Source organism: Erinaceus europaeus, chromosome 2 (assembly GCF_950295315.1).
Source record: "Erinaceus europaeus chromosome 2, mEriEur2.1, whole genome shotgun sequence".
NCBI lineage: Eukaryota > Metazoa > Chordata > Mammalia > Eulipotyphla > Erinaceidae > Erinaceus > Erinaceus europaeus.
Window position 1 is genome coordinate 177,823,945 of NC_080163.1, and position 16,351 is coordinate 177,840,295.

Consider the following 16,351-nt stretch of genomic DNA (forward strand, 5'->3'; position numbering starts at 1 on the left):
GTGGGGTGCCATCAAGAATGTCTCCATCTCTTGCAAGAGCAGCTGTGGAGAGAAGGCTGTGGGACCAGAGCAATGATTGAGGAAAGTAGGCATTTAAGAGGTCACCTTGTGGGGGAGGGGTGCTCTATGGGCCAGGTCCGGGAGGGCTGGGGGCTCCGGGTAGCCAGAGGGGGCAGTAAAGGGAAGTCAGTATGAGCAAAGACCTCAGGGCAAAAAAGCACAGACATATATAACCTCCATGAACAATTTCAATTTGCCTGGAACCAGCAAGACAGCCCACTAAGTTTCCCAATAGCCAGGGAGCCCAAAATGAGCTTCCTAAGCACCATAATTAACTGAGATATTTCCTCTATTACATATGAGCTGTGCATCCTTAACCAACTCACTTAACCTCTCTGGACCTCACTTGTGAAAGGAGAAACTGAATAAGACAAAACAGAAAGATGAGTTCTGGAGCAGGGAGTTCTCAGTTGGTTACAGATGAAGGGATTTTTATAGGATAAATATAGAAGTTATTAGTTTGTAGCTAACTGCTTGCTTTGGTTACTTTTCTTATTTGAATCAGGGTAGCTGCTTCAGAGATCAAAGAAGTCGAGATGATGTGAGCAGATTTGGGGGTTGGGGGTGGGGGGCTGACTGGTACTCTCTGCTAATTCCTGAGAAGAGCTTTAAAATCCTACTAGATTAGATTGTTTCCTCTGTATTTCTCTGTTGACTGACTCATGTTTCTGGCAAAGTGACTCCATTTTATTTTAGTCCTACATCCCAATAAGAGACAAAAGGGGGAATTCTCTTGGCACTGGAAACTGCATGTAAGTCAATATACATGTCCTCATGGCTTTGAGAATCTGTACCCCCATAAGGACCCAGTACTAAGGGGTGCTTCATCTAGGGAGCACCTTGCATTCACTATGGCCAGACTGCCCCTGCCCCTGCCAAACACAGGGAAAGTCCTGTATACCTTTTTCATCACCCTTAAAGAATTATTTAGGGAAAGATCTTATTTTTTTTTATTATTGGATAGAGACAGTGAGAAATTGAGAGAAGTGGGATATAAAGAGGGAGAGGGAGAGATAGACACCTGCATCCCTGTTTCACCACTCATGAAGCTTTCTCTCTGCAAGTGAGGACAAGGGACTTGAACCTGGGTCCTCCTGCACTGTAATGTGTGAGCTTAACCAGATGCACCACCACCTGGCCCCCTTAGATCTTATTTCAAAAGAAATAGCTGGAAAGGAGCTAGCAATCAAGTTTGCCACATTAGAAGATCATTATGAGTGTTATTATTTTTAATACCAGTCTGGAATGATTTCTTTTTTAAAATTTTTTATTTATAAAATGGAAACATGGACAAGACCATAGGATAAGAGGGGTATAATTCCACACAGTTCTCACCACCAGAACTCTGTAATCCATCCCTTCCCTTGATAGCTTTTCTATTCTTTATCCTTCTGGGAGTATGGAACCAGGATCATTATAGGGTGCAGAAGGTGGAAGGTCTGGCTTCTGTAATTGCTTCCCTGCTGAACATGGGTGTTGGCAGGGCAATCCATACTCCCAGCCTGTCTCTCCCTTTCCCTAGTGGGGCAGAGCTCTGGGGAAGCAGGGCCCCAGGACATATTGGTGGATCCATCTGCCCATGGAAATCCAGTTGGCATTATGGTAGCATCTGGAACCTGGTAACTGAAAAAGAGTTAAGATATAAAGCAGAAAAAATTGTTGACTAATCATGTGTGTTATTTTTTTAATTTATTGGGGGATAAATGATTTACAGTCAACAGTAAAATATAATAGTTTGTACATGAATAACATTTCCCAGTTTTTCATATAACAGTTCAACCTCTAGGTCCTCCTCTGCCTTCATGTTACAGGACCTGAATCCTCCTCTCCCCACCCCAGAGTCTTTTACTTTGGTGCAATACACCAACTGCAGTCCAAATTCTGCTTAGTGTTTTCCCTTCTCATCTTCTTTTTCAACTTCTGTCTATGAATGAGATCATCCCATATTCATCCTTTTGTTTCTGACTTTTCTCACTTAACATGATTCCTTCAAACTCCATATTAAGTGTTATCACCAAGAATAATATCTTGATCCCATACTCTCTCCCTTGGAGGTAACCTGAGACTACAGTGAGGTCTTGACATTGAGTTGGGAGAGCTCCTGCTACTTAGCTCTCTCTGAGAAGTAGTGCATGAGGCCACTGGATGAGGACATAAGCCCACTGTCTAAGTTCAAGTCCCCAAATTCCCTTTCCTTGGTGTGGCCTTAGTAGTGCTACCAGATTTAGCAAATTATAATATGGACCACTGAAGTCTATTTGAATTGCAGATAAACAACCTATAATATTTCAGTATAGGTCCCATGAGGTGTGTGAAATATACTTACGCTTAACATTATTCATTTATTATAAAGTTAAATTTAACTAACATATATTTTATCTGACACCCCTAGGCCTTGAGAAGTTACTTCACCTTCTGGAGTTCAGGTTTCCCATCTATAGAAAAGTGGTAAAATTGTAACTCTGATAGTTAGGCAGGTTGAATTCAGTGTACTGTATTTGCAGCCCCAGTCAGAGAGTTGTATTTGCAACTCTCCAGCTCTGCTATTATGGTTGTAAAGATGCTTATATCTGTCTGACACAAGTTGGGTCTGCTCCCTCCCCCCCCTCGATTTTGGATAGAGACAGAGAAAGATTGAGAGGGAGCAGGGAGAAATGGGGAGAGAGACACCTGCAGCACTGCTTCACCACTCTTAAAGCTTCCCCTGAAGATGGGGAGCAGGGACTTGAGTCCATATCCTTGCACACTATACTGTATGTGTTCAACCAAGTGTACCACCACCTGCCTCCCTCTACACACACCTGGTTGTCATCTCTAATACCAGAGCTCTGGGAGGGGCTGCTTGCCAATGAGAGGAGACCCTTGTCATTCCACCACATCTGAAAGGTAGAATTTGTAAGACATCTATGGGTGAGAGAAAGAGAAAACACAGAGTAAAACTTGTACTGGGTTTGGTGTATTGCATCAAAGCAAAGGACGCTGGGTGAAGGTGAACAGGGAGGGGCTTAGGGGAAAGAGGGGCTTTGGGGTTCTGTTGCATGATGATGGAGTGGGACATAAGTTGGGAGATAGAATGTTTTACAGATACCTATCATGGGGAGATGACCCATGTGTCAACAATTATAATGTAAATCATTAATGCCACCCCCTCCAATAAAATAGAAAAAAATAAGAATTTGTAAGAAAGACATCTGTGGGGGGAAAGGATGAGAGCAGAGAGAAGGGCACAGACACTGTCCCAAGACCTATTTTCTTGGGTAGTTAGGAAGGGCTTTCTGGAGGAGGAGGCACATGTTCCAAGTTGAGGCACATGTCAAACCTAGGCAAAGAAAAAGGAGGGGTTGGTGTCCCTTCTAACTGAGCCCAGAATCCTCTCCAGGTGCTCATGGGACTAGGGACAGGGCATGCTCAAGCTGAGACAGTAACTCTGGCTTCTGTAGGTGGAAGAGACTGGCAGAGGCTATGCACCTTTGGTGACACCTCCAGCTATAGAGGAAGGCAGTAAGCATCAAGTGGCAGCAGAGGCAGTAAGATGCTTCAGGAAATCACTGCAGTTTGAACCATGTGTGGCATTGCCTCTGTCCCCATTCATCCAGGGAATATCACTGCCTGCCCAGTGGGGCTGCCATGGAGGCTCAACCCCAAAGGGCACACTGCTCATCCCCAGGAGGAAAGTGTACCTTCAAGTGTACCTGGGGAGGACAAGCAAGCAGGGCAAGTTCAACTCAGGACCAAGGGACCACAACTCGGCCCCACTTTGATACCTGTGTCTCACGCTCAGTTTTTCTTCCATGTCCCATGTTTCTTCCATGTTCCATGTTTTTTTTTTAAACCCCAGCAGCATAGGTTGCTCCTAGCCACCAGGACTCATTAATTTTATGGCAGAAATGAATTCTAGCCAATTTTGTTGCCGCTCGATTATTTCTCTCTGGCTCCCTTTGAATAAATAGCCAAGAAGAGGCTTTAATTAAAACATCAACAAGGGAAGCAGCTGCCTTACAGAATGGCATCTGCCCACTCAGCCCCAGCTGGGCCTGCCAGCCTGTCCAGTGCAGCATCCTGGGAAGGGCAGAGGGCTAGGTGTGACAGGCATGGTGGCTACCAGGAAGTCAGAAATGTCAGAGCAAGGGACAGGGGATCATGGGAGGATGAAAACAAGCCTCCTGGGAGCCGCTGGGAGGTACCGCAGCAGGTTAAGTGCACGTGGCACAAAGCTCAAGGACAGGCATAAGGATCCCAGTTTGAGCACCCGGCTCCCCACCTGTAAGGGAGTCGCTTTACAAGCGGTGAATCAGGGCTGCAGGTGTCTATCTTTCTCTCTCCCTCTGTGTCTTCCCTCCTCTCTCCATTTCTCTCTGTCCTATCCAACAACAATGATATCAATAACTACAACAATAAAACAACAGGGGCAACAAAAGGGAATAAATAAATATTTAAACAAAAAAAGAAAAGAAGGGAGTCGGGCTGTAGCGCAGCGGGTTAAGCGCAGGTGGCGCAAAGCACAAGGACCGGCATAAGGATCCCGGTTCGAACCCCGGCTCCCCACCTGCAGGGGAGTTGCTTCACAGGCGGTGAAGCAGGTCTGCAGGTGTCTATCTTTCTCTCCTCCTCTCTGTCTTCCCCTCCTCTCTCCATTTCTCTCTGTCCTATCCAACAACGACAACAACAATAATAACTACAACAGTAAAACAACAAGGACAACAAAAGGGAATAAATAAATAAAATAAATATTTAAAAAAGAAAAAGAAAACAAGCCTCCAAAAAAATTTGTGGGGTGGGGTATTAATGGTTAACAGTAAATACAGTTGTTTAAATGTGTAAAATTTCTGTTTTCTGTAAAACACAGCCTAGGTCTTCCTCCACCGTTATGCACCAAGACCTGAAAGTACCCCCCACTCAGAGTCCTTTGCTTTGATGCAATAAACTAAACCCAGTTCAAGTTTTACAGAAAGGGGAACCCTTCTGTTCTTATTTCTCAACTTCTCTCTACGAGTGAGATGATCCCATATCTATCCTTCCTTTTCTGGCTTATCTCACTTAACATGAATGAAGGTGATTTCATTATTCTTAATAGCTGAGTGGTATTCCATTTTGTGCATATACCACAACTTGAGTGGCTAAGCAAGCCTCCCAAACTCTTAACACTAATGTTTATTCCAAGATTTCAAACTCAGGCACTACAGCGGATCAAGTTGTGGGGTAAGAACAAGGAGAGTGGTAGGCAAAGGAAGGCTGCACAAGGGTTCAGGAAATAGCTGACAGCCTACCTGGGCCCTGGCTGGGAGTGTGGAAGGAACAATGAGAGGAGATTCCTGGCAAAAGTAGTCTGCTGTGGGGCAGGTAGTTTGAAGACAGGGGTAAGCAGGTCTGGGCTTATTGCATCCTGGGACTGAATTATAACTGATGTTTCCTGAGACTCCATATTCACCAAATCAGACCCTTGTGCAGACAGACCACTGACTTGGTGCCTCTCCCAATCTCTGTATGTGATGGTGTTTTGTCACCATTGATGCAGAGATGGAGAAGGTAAGGAAACATTGGAGAATAGGCTCTGCTCCGAGCACTGCTGTAGGTGCTTGCCTGGTGCTTTGAAGCCATCCTGTGTCCCCTAAAAGATAAAGATATTGACTGTTTTTATTTGCATTTCTCTGAAAGCAAAAATGACTTGGAGCACTTTTTTTCATATGTTTGTTGGCCTTTTGGATCTCTTCTTTGTTGGATCTTCTCTTCATATCTTCTCCCCACTTGTGGATGGGGTCATTTGCTCTTTACTTATGAGTTTGACGAGCTCTTTATTTTGGTTATTAGCCTTTGTTTGATGTATGGCATATAAAGGTTCTTTAAGGAGTCTCTTTGTTTGAGTAGTAGTTTTTTTGACTATGCAGAAGCTTTTTGATGTGATATAGTCCCATTGTTTGTTGTTGTTGTTGGTTGTTTTTTCTTCCTTACAATTAGACTTGATTCATTGAAGATACCTATAAAACTTTGGTAGAAAAGAGTTCTGTCAATATTTTCCTATAAGTATATGATACCCAGAAATTCCTCTCCTGGGTATGTATCCTAAGGAATCAAATGCACCCATTCAAAAAGATCTGTGTATAGCAGCACAATCTTTAATAGCCCAAACTTGGAAGTGACCTAAATGTCCAAGAACAGAAGAATGGCTAAGAAAGTTGTGGTATATATACACAATGGAATACTACTCATCTATTAAGAATAATGAATTCACTTTCTTCACCTCATCTTGGATAAAGCTTGAAGGAATCATGTTAAGTGAGATAAGCCAGAAAGAGAAGGATGAATATGAGATGGTCTCACTCATGGAGAAAAGTTAAGAAATAAGAACAGAAAGGGAAAAGACAAAGTAGGACTTGGACTGGGTTTGGTGTATTTACTTTGGTGTACCAAAGTAAAGGACTCAAGGATGGGGGGGGGGGGTGCTTTTAGGTCCTGATGCATGATGATTGAGGCTTGGGGTGAGAGTGTTCTGCAGAAAACTGAGAAAGTTTACACAGGTACCCAACAAATGCATTTAATGTAAACCTTTAATCCTAATAAAAATATTTAAAATACATATTTTTAAAAGGTACTTGACTGTGAATCATGATGGCTTTAAGTACCACTTCTGCACAAATCCACAAGCCCCTACAAATCCAGAGAGAAAAACTACTTGCACACTGACCCCCAAGAAGCTCCAGGAGGAAGTTTTACCCTACGACTGGGACTTGGGCATTTGAACCACACACAGTGAGGGCACAGGCTACAGCAAGGCATGGACCAGAACTAGTTTATCCCCAGGCACCTCAGGCATACAGATCTCTGTCCTCATGGGTAAATGGAAGCCCAAGTCTAGCCTGAAGGGGGCTAGTCTAGTTCAGATTGTTGCCAAGGGATTAACCCTTTTCTATCACTGGCAGATAAAGGGAGAGGAAAAAGAGCCAAGCCTCTAGGACCTTTCACTTGGTCTTCCAATCTTTCTATTCTAGGAGCCAGGGAGATAGCTCAGTGTTAGGGCACAGAACTTGCCTGTGTAAGGCCTCAGGTTGGAATCCTGGCACATGTCACAGCAAAACAATACTCTAGTGTCTCTCTCTCTGTCTCTCTCTCTCTGTCTCTCTCAAAAATAAGTAAACATGGGGAGCAGGCTGTGGCACACTGGGTTGAATACACATGGTATGGTGCACAAGGACCTGGCTTCAAGCCGCTGGTCCCCACCTGCCAGGGTGAAGCTTCATGAGCAGTGCTGCAGGTGTCTCTAGTTATCCCTGTATCCTCCTTCCCTCTCAATTTGTGTCTCCATCCAGTAAATAAATATTAAAAATAATAATAAATAACTTTTTAAAAACCCTTATTCAAAAGATGTATTGTGACAGCACAAAATGCCAAGCAGGTGCCTTCTCAGTGACACAGAGGCAGGGTCTGTCCATCCTCATGACCCTCATCGTTCTTGTGTTGGGATGTCCACACTGCTGGGGAGTGGCTTTGCCTACTAAGAGTAGACTCTCTCTTTCCTAGTCTCCTGTGTGCAACATGTGGAACTGCTAGTGCAAAGCAGAGCAGGCAGAGCATCAGCCCATCCCACCTGCTTAGTGAGCCTGCAAGAGCAGAAACATGCCTGTGCTCCATTTTCATGTATAGAACCAGGCCTCAGATACGACTAAATGAGATGACTTTTCTCAAACCTCAAGTAAATACAAATTTTCAGATAGACATGCATGTGTATTAATATGTGTCTTTTACAGCAGCCTCTGAGCAACCCCCACAGAACTCTCCAGACTCTGTGGAACGCTGTTTGCAAACCCCTCACTCAAGCCAGCTAGGTCACCAGCAGGCCTGAGCTGGTGACAGCCAGTCAGGCCTGGAACTTCACAACTTATTATGGGGGGGGGGGGGGGCAGGGGATGATCATGCAGCTACCCATAGCTGAGTGAAATGTCCTTGATCTGAGAAGGACAGGCAGGAGACTAGATTTCCAAGCTGACCGTGCTGTTGATTTGGGTCATCATTTACCTGTCCCACTGTGTCCAGACCACAGTGGAGATGACTAGCTAATCCTCCTGTCCCCACCCCATCCCCACTCCTGACTCCAGAAGCCTGACTCTCAAGCTAGGCCTTCACACTTTGCAGACAGGGTCCCGAGGATGGCCAAGCATAGCCTCCTCCTTTCCTTTCATCACGAGTCACTGAGAAGCCTCAGAGTTTCCATGTTATTTTCTGACAGGTCCTTTGGAATCCTGCCACTGCTGGGAAAATGGAAAAGAGAGACTTCCCAGCCAGGAGCTGTTTGGGCTGGCGCGCCTTTGGCATGCCCATGAGGGGTTGGTATGCCCACTGTGTTCTTTGAGGGCCTCTTTCAAATGGCTTCAGGCTGTGTCTTATCCTACTCACTATCTAAACCATAAAAAGCTAATATTCACACAGCCAAAGCAGCTTTGATTTCTCTAAGAGTGATTAGCAAAATGGTGATACTTGTTTAATATAAAGAATGAATCAGCTCTTATTTCATCCAAGGGCTTTCCTCACCCCCAAGCAGCCTGATTTTCCAGCTTAATCATGACAAATAAACTTTTGCATATTCTGGTGCTATTCCTGGCACTCCTTAGAAAAACAGGAAATAAAAAGGCTATCAGCATCTATTCAACACAGCAGCCTCCATGCTCTAAGAACATAGAGACTATCAGACTACTTAATAAAGAGGCCAAGATAAGCGGTCCTACCTAGCCAAGTCCAAGACCCAGGACTGGCTTGGCCCTGGGTCAGGATGAGCCCCCAGACAGCAGTGGGTGGTCTGGCTTCTCCAGGAAATGTAATGTCAGGGACCAAAACAACAGATGCTGAAGAGTCTCAGCAGTGTAGTTATAGACAATTGTCAATCTTCCTCCAAGAAGATAGCACATGGGGGAGGGGGCACTGGGCTGCCAGACTCCCAAATGCTGACCCCTGTGGTATGACCCCTTTTCCTCCAGGACCATCCTGGGAGCAAGTCTTCTCTGAGTTACTGAGGAAGCCAAAGGAAGTGAAGAAAGTGCTTGACTAGCTGGTAAATGATAAGGCAAGAAGTTCCAAAACCCTGGTCCTTCTTTTACCAAAAATTCAAGCATGTCCGTCTTGAAAAAAGGAGTTATGGAGGTGTTTATCCTGCCTATTCTGGCTGGGAAAATGTTCCTCTTGAAAGAAAGACAGCCCTCAAAATTAGTTCTTCTCTGGCACTTTCCCAAAAAAGTGGCTATTTTGTCCTTTTCTGTAGCATCTATTTGTACAGTATTTGACTCCATTTGAAGTATTTCTAGGTTTTGTCTTTTTTTTTGGTGGGGGGGAATCTGCTATTCTAGTCTTGCTTAATCTGGAGCTAGTGAACCAAGCCATAATTACATGAGGTTTCTATTTCACAAGATCCAGGGAGATAAGTGATGTTGCCTGGCACACAGCAAATCAGCAATAGACCTGGGCCTGCCAGTCATGCTAGGTGCCATACTGATGCCCTCAGCACCTAGCTTGGTCCTTTCTCTGGTCCTTTCTCTAACCAAGCCAAATTCTGAATACTTTATAGACATCCACCAGCATAGACACCACAAACCCCAGCATACACCCTCTCAAGACTGGACCTTCCAGAGCCACTACTATAGCCCTCCAACCCTTGCTGCTCCCACTCTGGCCGAGCACAGAGTGATAGCCCAGTTTTTCATTCTAATGTCTTTTGAAACTTTAAACAGTTTTTTAAAAATTAAGGATGCATAGGTGAGCATGTAATAATAAAAAAAAGACCATTCTGTAATGCTTAAAGTCATTATCAGAACTTCTTGTGCCTGAGTAACGGCTTACTAACTAGGGAATGTATAACCCAAGTCCAAACCTCAGTTATGGGAGGTGCTATGATAGCCAAGGTAACTCCAATGTTGTGGGGTCTCTCCCTCTTTTTCTTTCCTTTATCTCTCAATGGAAAAGTGTCCCATAACAGTGAAATTGTGCATGTGTGAGACCCTGTCTCCACAGAAAAGAGAGAGAGCATACTTCTTATATCTTGTGGCCACCATTTCATTAGATCCCACAACAGTCTGGCATGCATGCATCCACTTTGTTTAAGCCATTTTTCATTGGTGATGAATAGTGGTTTATAATATCGTTAGATTGCTTTTAAACACCTCACAGAGTTGTTTCTGTCTTGCCTACACCCGCATGTCGAATTTACAGGACCATGAAGATCTGAGCCAGGAGGTCTGGGAGGTCTCAGACCTGTGCCTGTAAGTAGCACACTGTCACCAACATCCTCAGATTCACCTGAGCCTCAGTGAATTCCACCAGGTATAGAACCATCTCTTACCTCACTATAGCCACCCTTGTCCTGTCTAGGGGCGTGTGATGGTCAGAGCAGCAGAGGAGGACCCCTGTCTTTGCAGTGAGCAATCCTTCCTGCTGACATATAGCAACAAAGGGAATGTCAACTTGGATCCATGCAGAGAGGGCCAGGAATGACAAGTACATTAATACCTGAAGGCAGAAGCTGGCACATATGGATTTGTCCTCTCCTGCAGTTCTCAGCAGAGCATTTGCACTGTGTTCAGAAACAATTATTGGCCTGCCTGGCCCACAGCCTCTACACCTTTGCCGCTCTGCCCCACTGAGCATGAACACAGTTCATGTTTCCCAAGATGGACAAATGGAATCCTGGCCACTCAAGCTGGAATGACCAGCCCCCTCCTTTTTGTGCTGAGGAGACTACAGGCCAGGAATTGAACTCTGTGACAGTTATCTCCAGATTGGATGGGGGAGGGGGGTACCATGAATTGAAAAGCCTAAAACTTTTCTACCTGGTGAAAGGAGGAAGTCATGGGTTCAGACCCAGCCTTGTTGGAAAAGCCATGCACTCATCCAATCTGGCAGCCACTCTCATGGGTGGCTAAGTGGAGGTGGCCACAGCCTCTGTGGCATCTGCTTGGCCTAGAGAAGAGTCTTCTGTATCTTGCTTCTTGGGTGCAGAGCTACTGTCAAGCTAGATGGAATGAGGGTAGAGAGCGACCTCCAGGTTGTGGTGCAGGTGAGCTGGGCGGGACTGGAAACTGTTTCCAGTGCAGGCTGACTCCACTCAAGTTATCAGTGACATTCCCAGGGTTTGGGCAGAATCTGGGACTTCTGCAGTGACTCCTTTCATAACCCTGAAGGGAATCACCCACATCCCAGGTGTTAACTTAGAAATGATCAGATTGGGGGAAGGTGGCAGTGGGTGGTGCACAGCAGTTGGCACACCCAATAAAGCACACATGTTATCTTGCCTACTGACATTTAAGTGTATGTGAACCTCCAAAGGAGAAGCTTCACAAGTGGTGAGAAGGTGCTGCCGGCATCTCCCCTTCTTACTCTGCCTCTCTCCAAGTCTATTTCTCTGTCTCTCATCCTTTGTCTGAAAAAAAATCCACCAGGAGAAGTAGGGTATAGCAGGCACTGAGCCCCTGTGATAGTTCTGGTGGAAAAAATATATGTATATATATTTTTAAATGAAAACAATAAAAATATCAGGGGCCAGGCATTGATGATCCCAGCTGAGTGCACATGTAAACCATGTACTAGGATCCCAGTCCCACCTGCAGGGGTGAAGCTTCACAAATGGTTGCAAAACAGTGTTGCAAGTATCTTTCTTTCTCTCTCCTTCTCTATCTCCCCTTCCCCCTCTCAACTTCTTTGTCCTGTGAAATAAAAAAATGGCCACTAGAAACAGTTGGATTTATTATGTAGGCATTGAGCCCCAGAGATAACCCTGGTGGCAATAAGAAAAGGGAGAAAGAAAAAGAAAGGAAGAAAGAAGAAAGGATCAACTGGCAGCATATAAAATAATTATTAAAGAATAGGTATTGTGATCCATGTATGTCTGTAGCCAAAGGGAAAGACTAGGAGAATCATCTAAATTTAGGTCATTTGTTTAAAATTTGAAATTGCATAGCCCAGTAGGTAGAATAGAGGATAAAGCTTTAGACTCAAGCATAGGATCCTGAGTTAGATTCCTGGCATTGCATATTCCAGAGTAATGTATTAGATGTACTAGTTCTCTTTCCCTCCCTTTCTTTCTCACTAATAAATCTTAAAATTAAAAAGTGGTTGCTTGATCGTAATATTCAGACAGAATCTTGCAGTGTGGTGTCTTTTGTAACTATCAGCAGAGATGGTTGTACCTTCCCTCATCTGTCATGGACCCAGATTGGAAACTGAATCATCACCCACCTGCTCTCCCTACATGTCTCATCATGGAAGTTAGAGACAGAGAGAGAGGGTGGGGTCTGAAAAGAGAATCCTGGGGTTCAAGGATCACACAAAAGCCTTCCGACAGCCTAGCCAGGTGGAGGTGCAGGCCAAGGGCCACACTGAAGGAGCAAGCAGTTGTAACCTTCCACCAGAACTGTGCTAGGGGCACTCCTTGGGAATCTTCACCCATCCAGTTCCACCAGCCAACAGTTTCTGATCTCCCTACTGCATCCCTAAGGCGCACAGATGGTGTGGGAATTGCTCACTCATGGAAGTATTGGGATGCTTAAGATGGACCTTTGTAAATGTCATCCTGTACAGATCAGGGGTGGAGTGGCTGCAATATACATATAAGGAGTGGAGTTATATATAGTCATGGAGCCTTCCTAGAGGAGGGGGTATGGCATGTACTCAAATACTGAGGCCATCTTTTAGCATAGTGTTAGGAGGGAGACAACTAAATTTTAATCAACTAAAATAATTACTTGCTTTAGAACTGCTGATAGGACAAGGGACATAGCATAATGGTTATGCAAAAAGATTTTCATACTACAGTGATTATCTTTGGGAAGTGGAAGAGTGGGGACACAGAACTTTGGTGGTGGGTACAGTATGGAACTATACCCTGTAATGTTACAATCTTATAACCCACTATTAATCAAAAATGAAAAAAAAAAAACCTCTCATTCCTGAGGCTCTGAAGTCCCAAGTTCAGCCTCCTCACTACCATAAGCCAGAGCTGAGCAGTGCTCTGGTAAATAAATAAATAAATAAATAAGAAGGAAGGAAGTAGGGAAGGAGGGGTGTGGAGAGGGAAAGGAACAGAAGGAAGAGGGGGAGGAAGGGAGAGACAGGGAGGGAAGGAAGGAGAACAGAAGAAAAAGGAGAGGGAGGGAAAGAAAGAGGAGGAGGAGAGGAAGCAGGGAAGGGGGACAAGGAAGGAGGAGGAAGAGTAGGAAAAAAAAAAGGAAAGGGGGGGAGGGGAGAGGAAGGGAAGGGGTTAAGAGCACCTTGTGTTCAATCAAAGGTAGACTTCCAGAACATGTACTGTATAGTATAAAACAGCAGTAACAAATGCTTTATCATTGCACAGAAGCAGCCTACTGGATGCTATGGTCAAGAGGGTCAGGCCATGGGTCTCTGTAGTCTGCTGGTGGGCCTCTAAGTACTAGTGAATCAAGTTAACCATGCCCATTGTCTTGTCCCCTGTAGGCACTGGCCCTACCTATGCCACAGACCCACTCCTGTCCCTGCTCCTGCTAGCTCTGCATAAGTTCCTTCACCTGCTGCTGGGACACTGATGGACAGAGTTGACCTACATCCCAGCAGGCACACAAAGCCTGCCCAGACCCTGGGAAAGGGCCACCAGATGGACACAGACAGACTGAGAAAAGCATGACAAAGTCCACATGGAAAATAGATAAATCATATTTTGGGGGAAGTTATACAAATGTAGAACACCTAAAATAATGCATCTAGTTGCCAAATAATATGGAGTTTGGACCATGCAGTATGCATGGCTCAATGATTTCTCTACTTCAATGCATTTTTCTTTTCTAAACTTTTCCTCCCAATCTTCATTTTGCACGAACTGTTGAGCAGTTATCCGTAGGACACTATGTAAAAATGTTGGGACAAAGCCTTTCTGATAAAGCAAAAATATTTTTAGCAGATTATCGTGTTTAGGACCTTTTTTATTTTTTCCTTTTGGGGTATTTTCTTTTTTATTCAAGTAAATTATTTCTTTTGAAACATTTTGATTAAAAAAGATACATGCTATCATAATTAAAATTCACTGTCAATAATATTTATTTTTAAATAAAGATGGGAAACAAGGTCAGACACTTGTTTATAAACCATATTATATATTGCTGAATAACAGTTGAATAAAAAACAACTTTGAAATAACCTTTCTACAAGGCATGTATGAGTGTTAAGCTTCAGTGCCCATTACAGCCTGATTGGTATCCCCTCCCACACCCCCACCACCCCTGTCCCTCCCCTCCACTCCTGTTCTTCATGGCAGCTGCACTGTTGACTTAATGCAGTTCAACCTGGAGACCAGCCCAAGGCACCTGGCCAAGGCCACATTAAGCACCTGGGAATACCTGCCATCACCGTGTCAATACAGAGATTTCATCAAGGCAAAGGAGGCCCCAGTCTGGGCCCTGAAGAAAAAGGTTCCCTTGACCCAGAAGATGGTGTGATAAATAAAGCATTTGACTCACTGGCATGTGGTCCTGAGTTCTGTCCCCAACACTGTATGTCAGAGTGATGCTCTGGTTCTCCCTTTCTTATGAATAAATAATAAATGAATGAATCCAGGAAAAAAGGGGGAGGTAAGGAAAGAGGATTAAGGAGAGATGTGATGAAATCAGAGCCATTCTTTTCTCTTTGTGGAAATGCATTTATCCACTTGGGAATCATACATTCAGGTGGATTTATGGTGTTGGGTTGACCAATAGTTTGAAGAGAGGATGGGATGAAGAATGACATTTTGCACTCATTCCCCACGCATCTAGAGATTGCTTTGGCTCTCCAAAAGACATGCCTTTAGGGCAGGTTACATGTCTTAAAGAAATCAACATGCCTTGAAGGCTACTATTCTTCACTCCTTGGCAGGATCACTTTAAATGGCCAGAGCACATGGAATAATTTAAATTACAGTCAGTTTATTTTTCAATAAGAATGTTATTGATATTATTTACCATTGTTCAACTGACTGGCATGTGGTCAAGAATGTACTTTCAGGGGCCAGGTGTTGGTGCACTAGTTTAAGTGCACACACTACAGTGTGCAAGGACCTAAGTTCAAGTCCCTGGCCCCCAACTGCAGGGGGAAAGTTTCACGAGTGGTGAAATAGAGTGGCAGGTGTCTCTCTGTCTCTCTCCTTGTCTATCTCTCCTCCACTCTCAATTTCTCTCTATATCCAATAATAAATAAAGTAATTTTTAAAAAATATATACTTACAGACATCCAGTGGACCCAGTTACCTGCTGTGATCAGTGAGCTGGGAATAGGAGGGGCATGAACTACTTTCAGTCCCAAAGTACTCTTTGCATCTGATGTGACTACTGACAACATTCAGCCAAGGTCCTCTGTTTCTAGAATAGGCAGAGCCTTCTCTACTGATCAGTACTGGAAATGCAACACCAGGAGGAATGGACTCACTCTGCTCTGAGCACCCGAGCTTTGTTCCCACAGCCTAACCAACCCATCCCTAGTGATTTGACAGTCTTGCCATATTTATTTGAGGGGAAAGAGAAGAGTGCATTTGGACAACCGCACATGTGCAGAGACCCCCCCAAGGTGAATCCAGGGTACCTGTGAGTTGACACTCAAGCTACTACTTCTGAGGGATACATTAAGTTGTCTCCCATTTCATTTATATTGATCAGCATCAACCAAGCTCTAAATTTAATCATTTTGTCTGGTGGATAGTGATTCTGTCCAGAGGATCATCTCTTTTTATAGTTAACTCAATAGTGCAGTGGGATAATGTCATGTTCAATATGGGCCCTCTGTGCTTGAAAAGAAAAAGACACTTTCCAGATGCCAGAAAGAATGGAAGTGAGGTGCTAGTGATGGGCTGACATTGTGCCAGGTCACTCCAGGAGCTGGGAGGCCATTTCCCATCACCAAAGCCAGACTTCTCTCTGAATACAGTAGTCAGCCAGGGCCCTGCCTGGAAGCCACTTCCTGACATAATGTACACAGAGGAGAGGAGGCAAGTGGGATTTGGAGTGTTGCTCTCCTGGGCTGCCTTGTTCTGAACAGAGAGGAATGAGCTATGTCTCCTCTTCCTGGACCAAAGACTTCTGGGAAGGAAGTTTTTTATGGGGTTGGACAAATTTCTCGAAGTGAAAACTTAATCCCCAAATAGAAGAAATGGCCATCAGATTTACTGGGGAGAAAATGGGGTCTATAGGATGCTAAAGCAAGATCTTTTGATTCTAGGACCCATGCTCCACCACTATGAACAGAAAAAAGGTGGGGGGAATAAGCCTATCAATGTAATAGTAGTGTCCCCTTTCAATGTCAAGTGATTCATAAGGGC

At 44.4% G+C, this 16,351-nt stretch overlaps 1 protein-coding gene across 3 annotated transcripts in view; it reads left to right on the plus strand.

Annotated features, from left to right (window-relative positions):
• VSTM2B (V-set and transmembrane domain containing 2B) overlaps window positions 1–14,524 on the plus strand; it is a 36,372-nt gene extending 21,848 nt beyond the window's left edge. The window contains exon 6 of one of the 3 annotated variants that reach the window (XM_060185635.1): window positions 8,282–9,816. In XM_060185635.1, coding sequence (XP_060041618.1) covers window positions 8,282–8,496 — 215 coding nt within the window. In that variant the 3' untranslated portion in view covers window positions 8,497–9,816. Of the gene's footprint in view, window positions 1–8,281; window positions 9,817–13,506 lie in introns of those variants that run through there. The other 2 variants (XM_060185637.1, XM_007539446.3) reach the window with 2 other exon arrangements.
• Window positions 14,525–16,351: the final 1,827 nt, after the last annotated feature.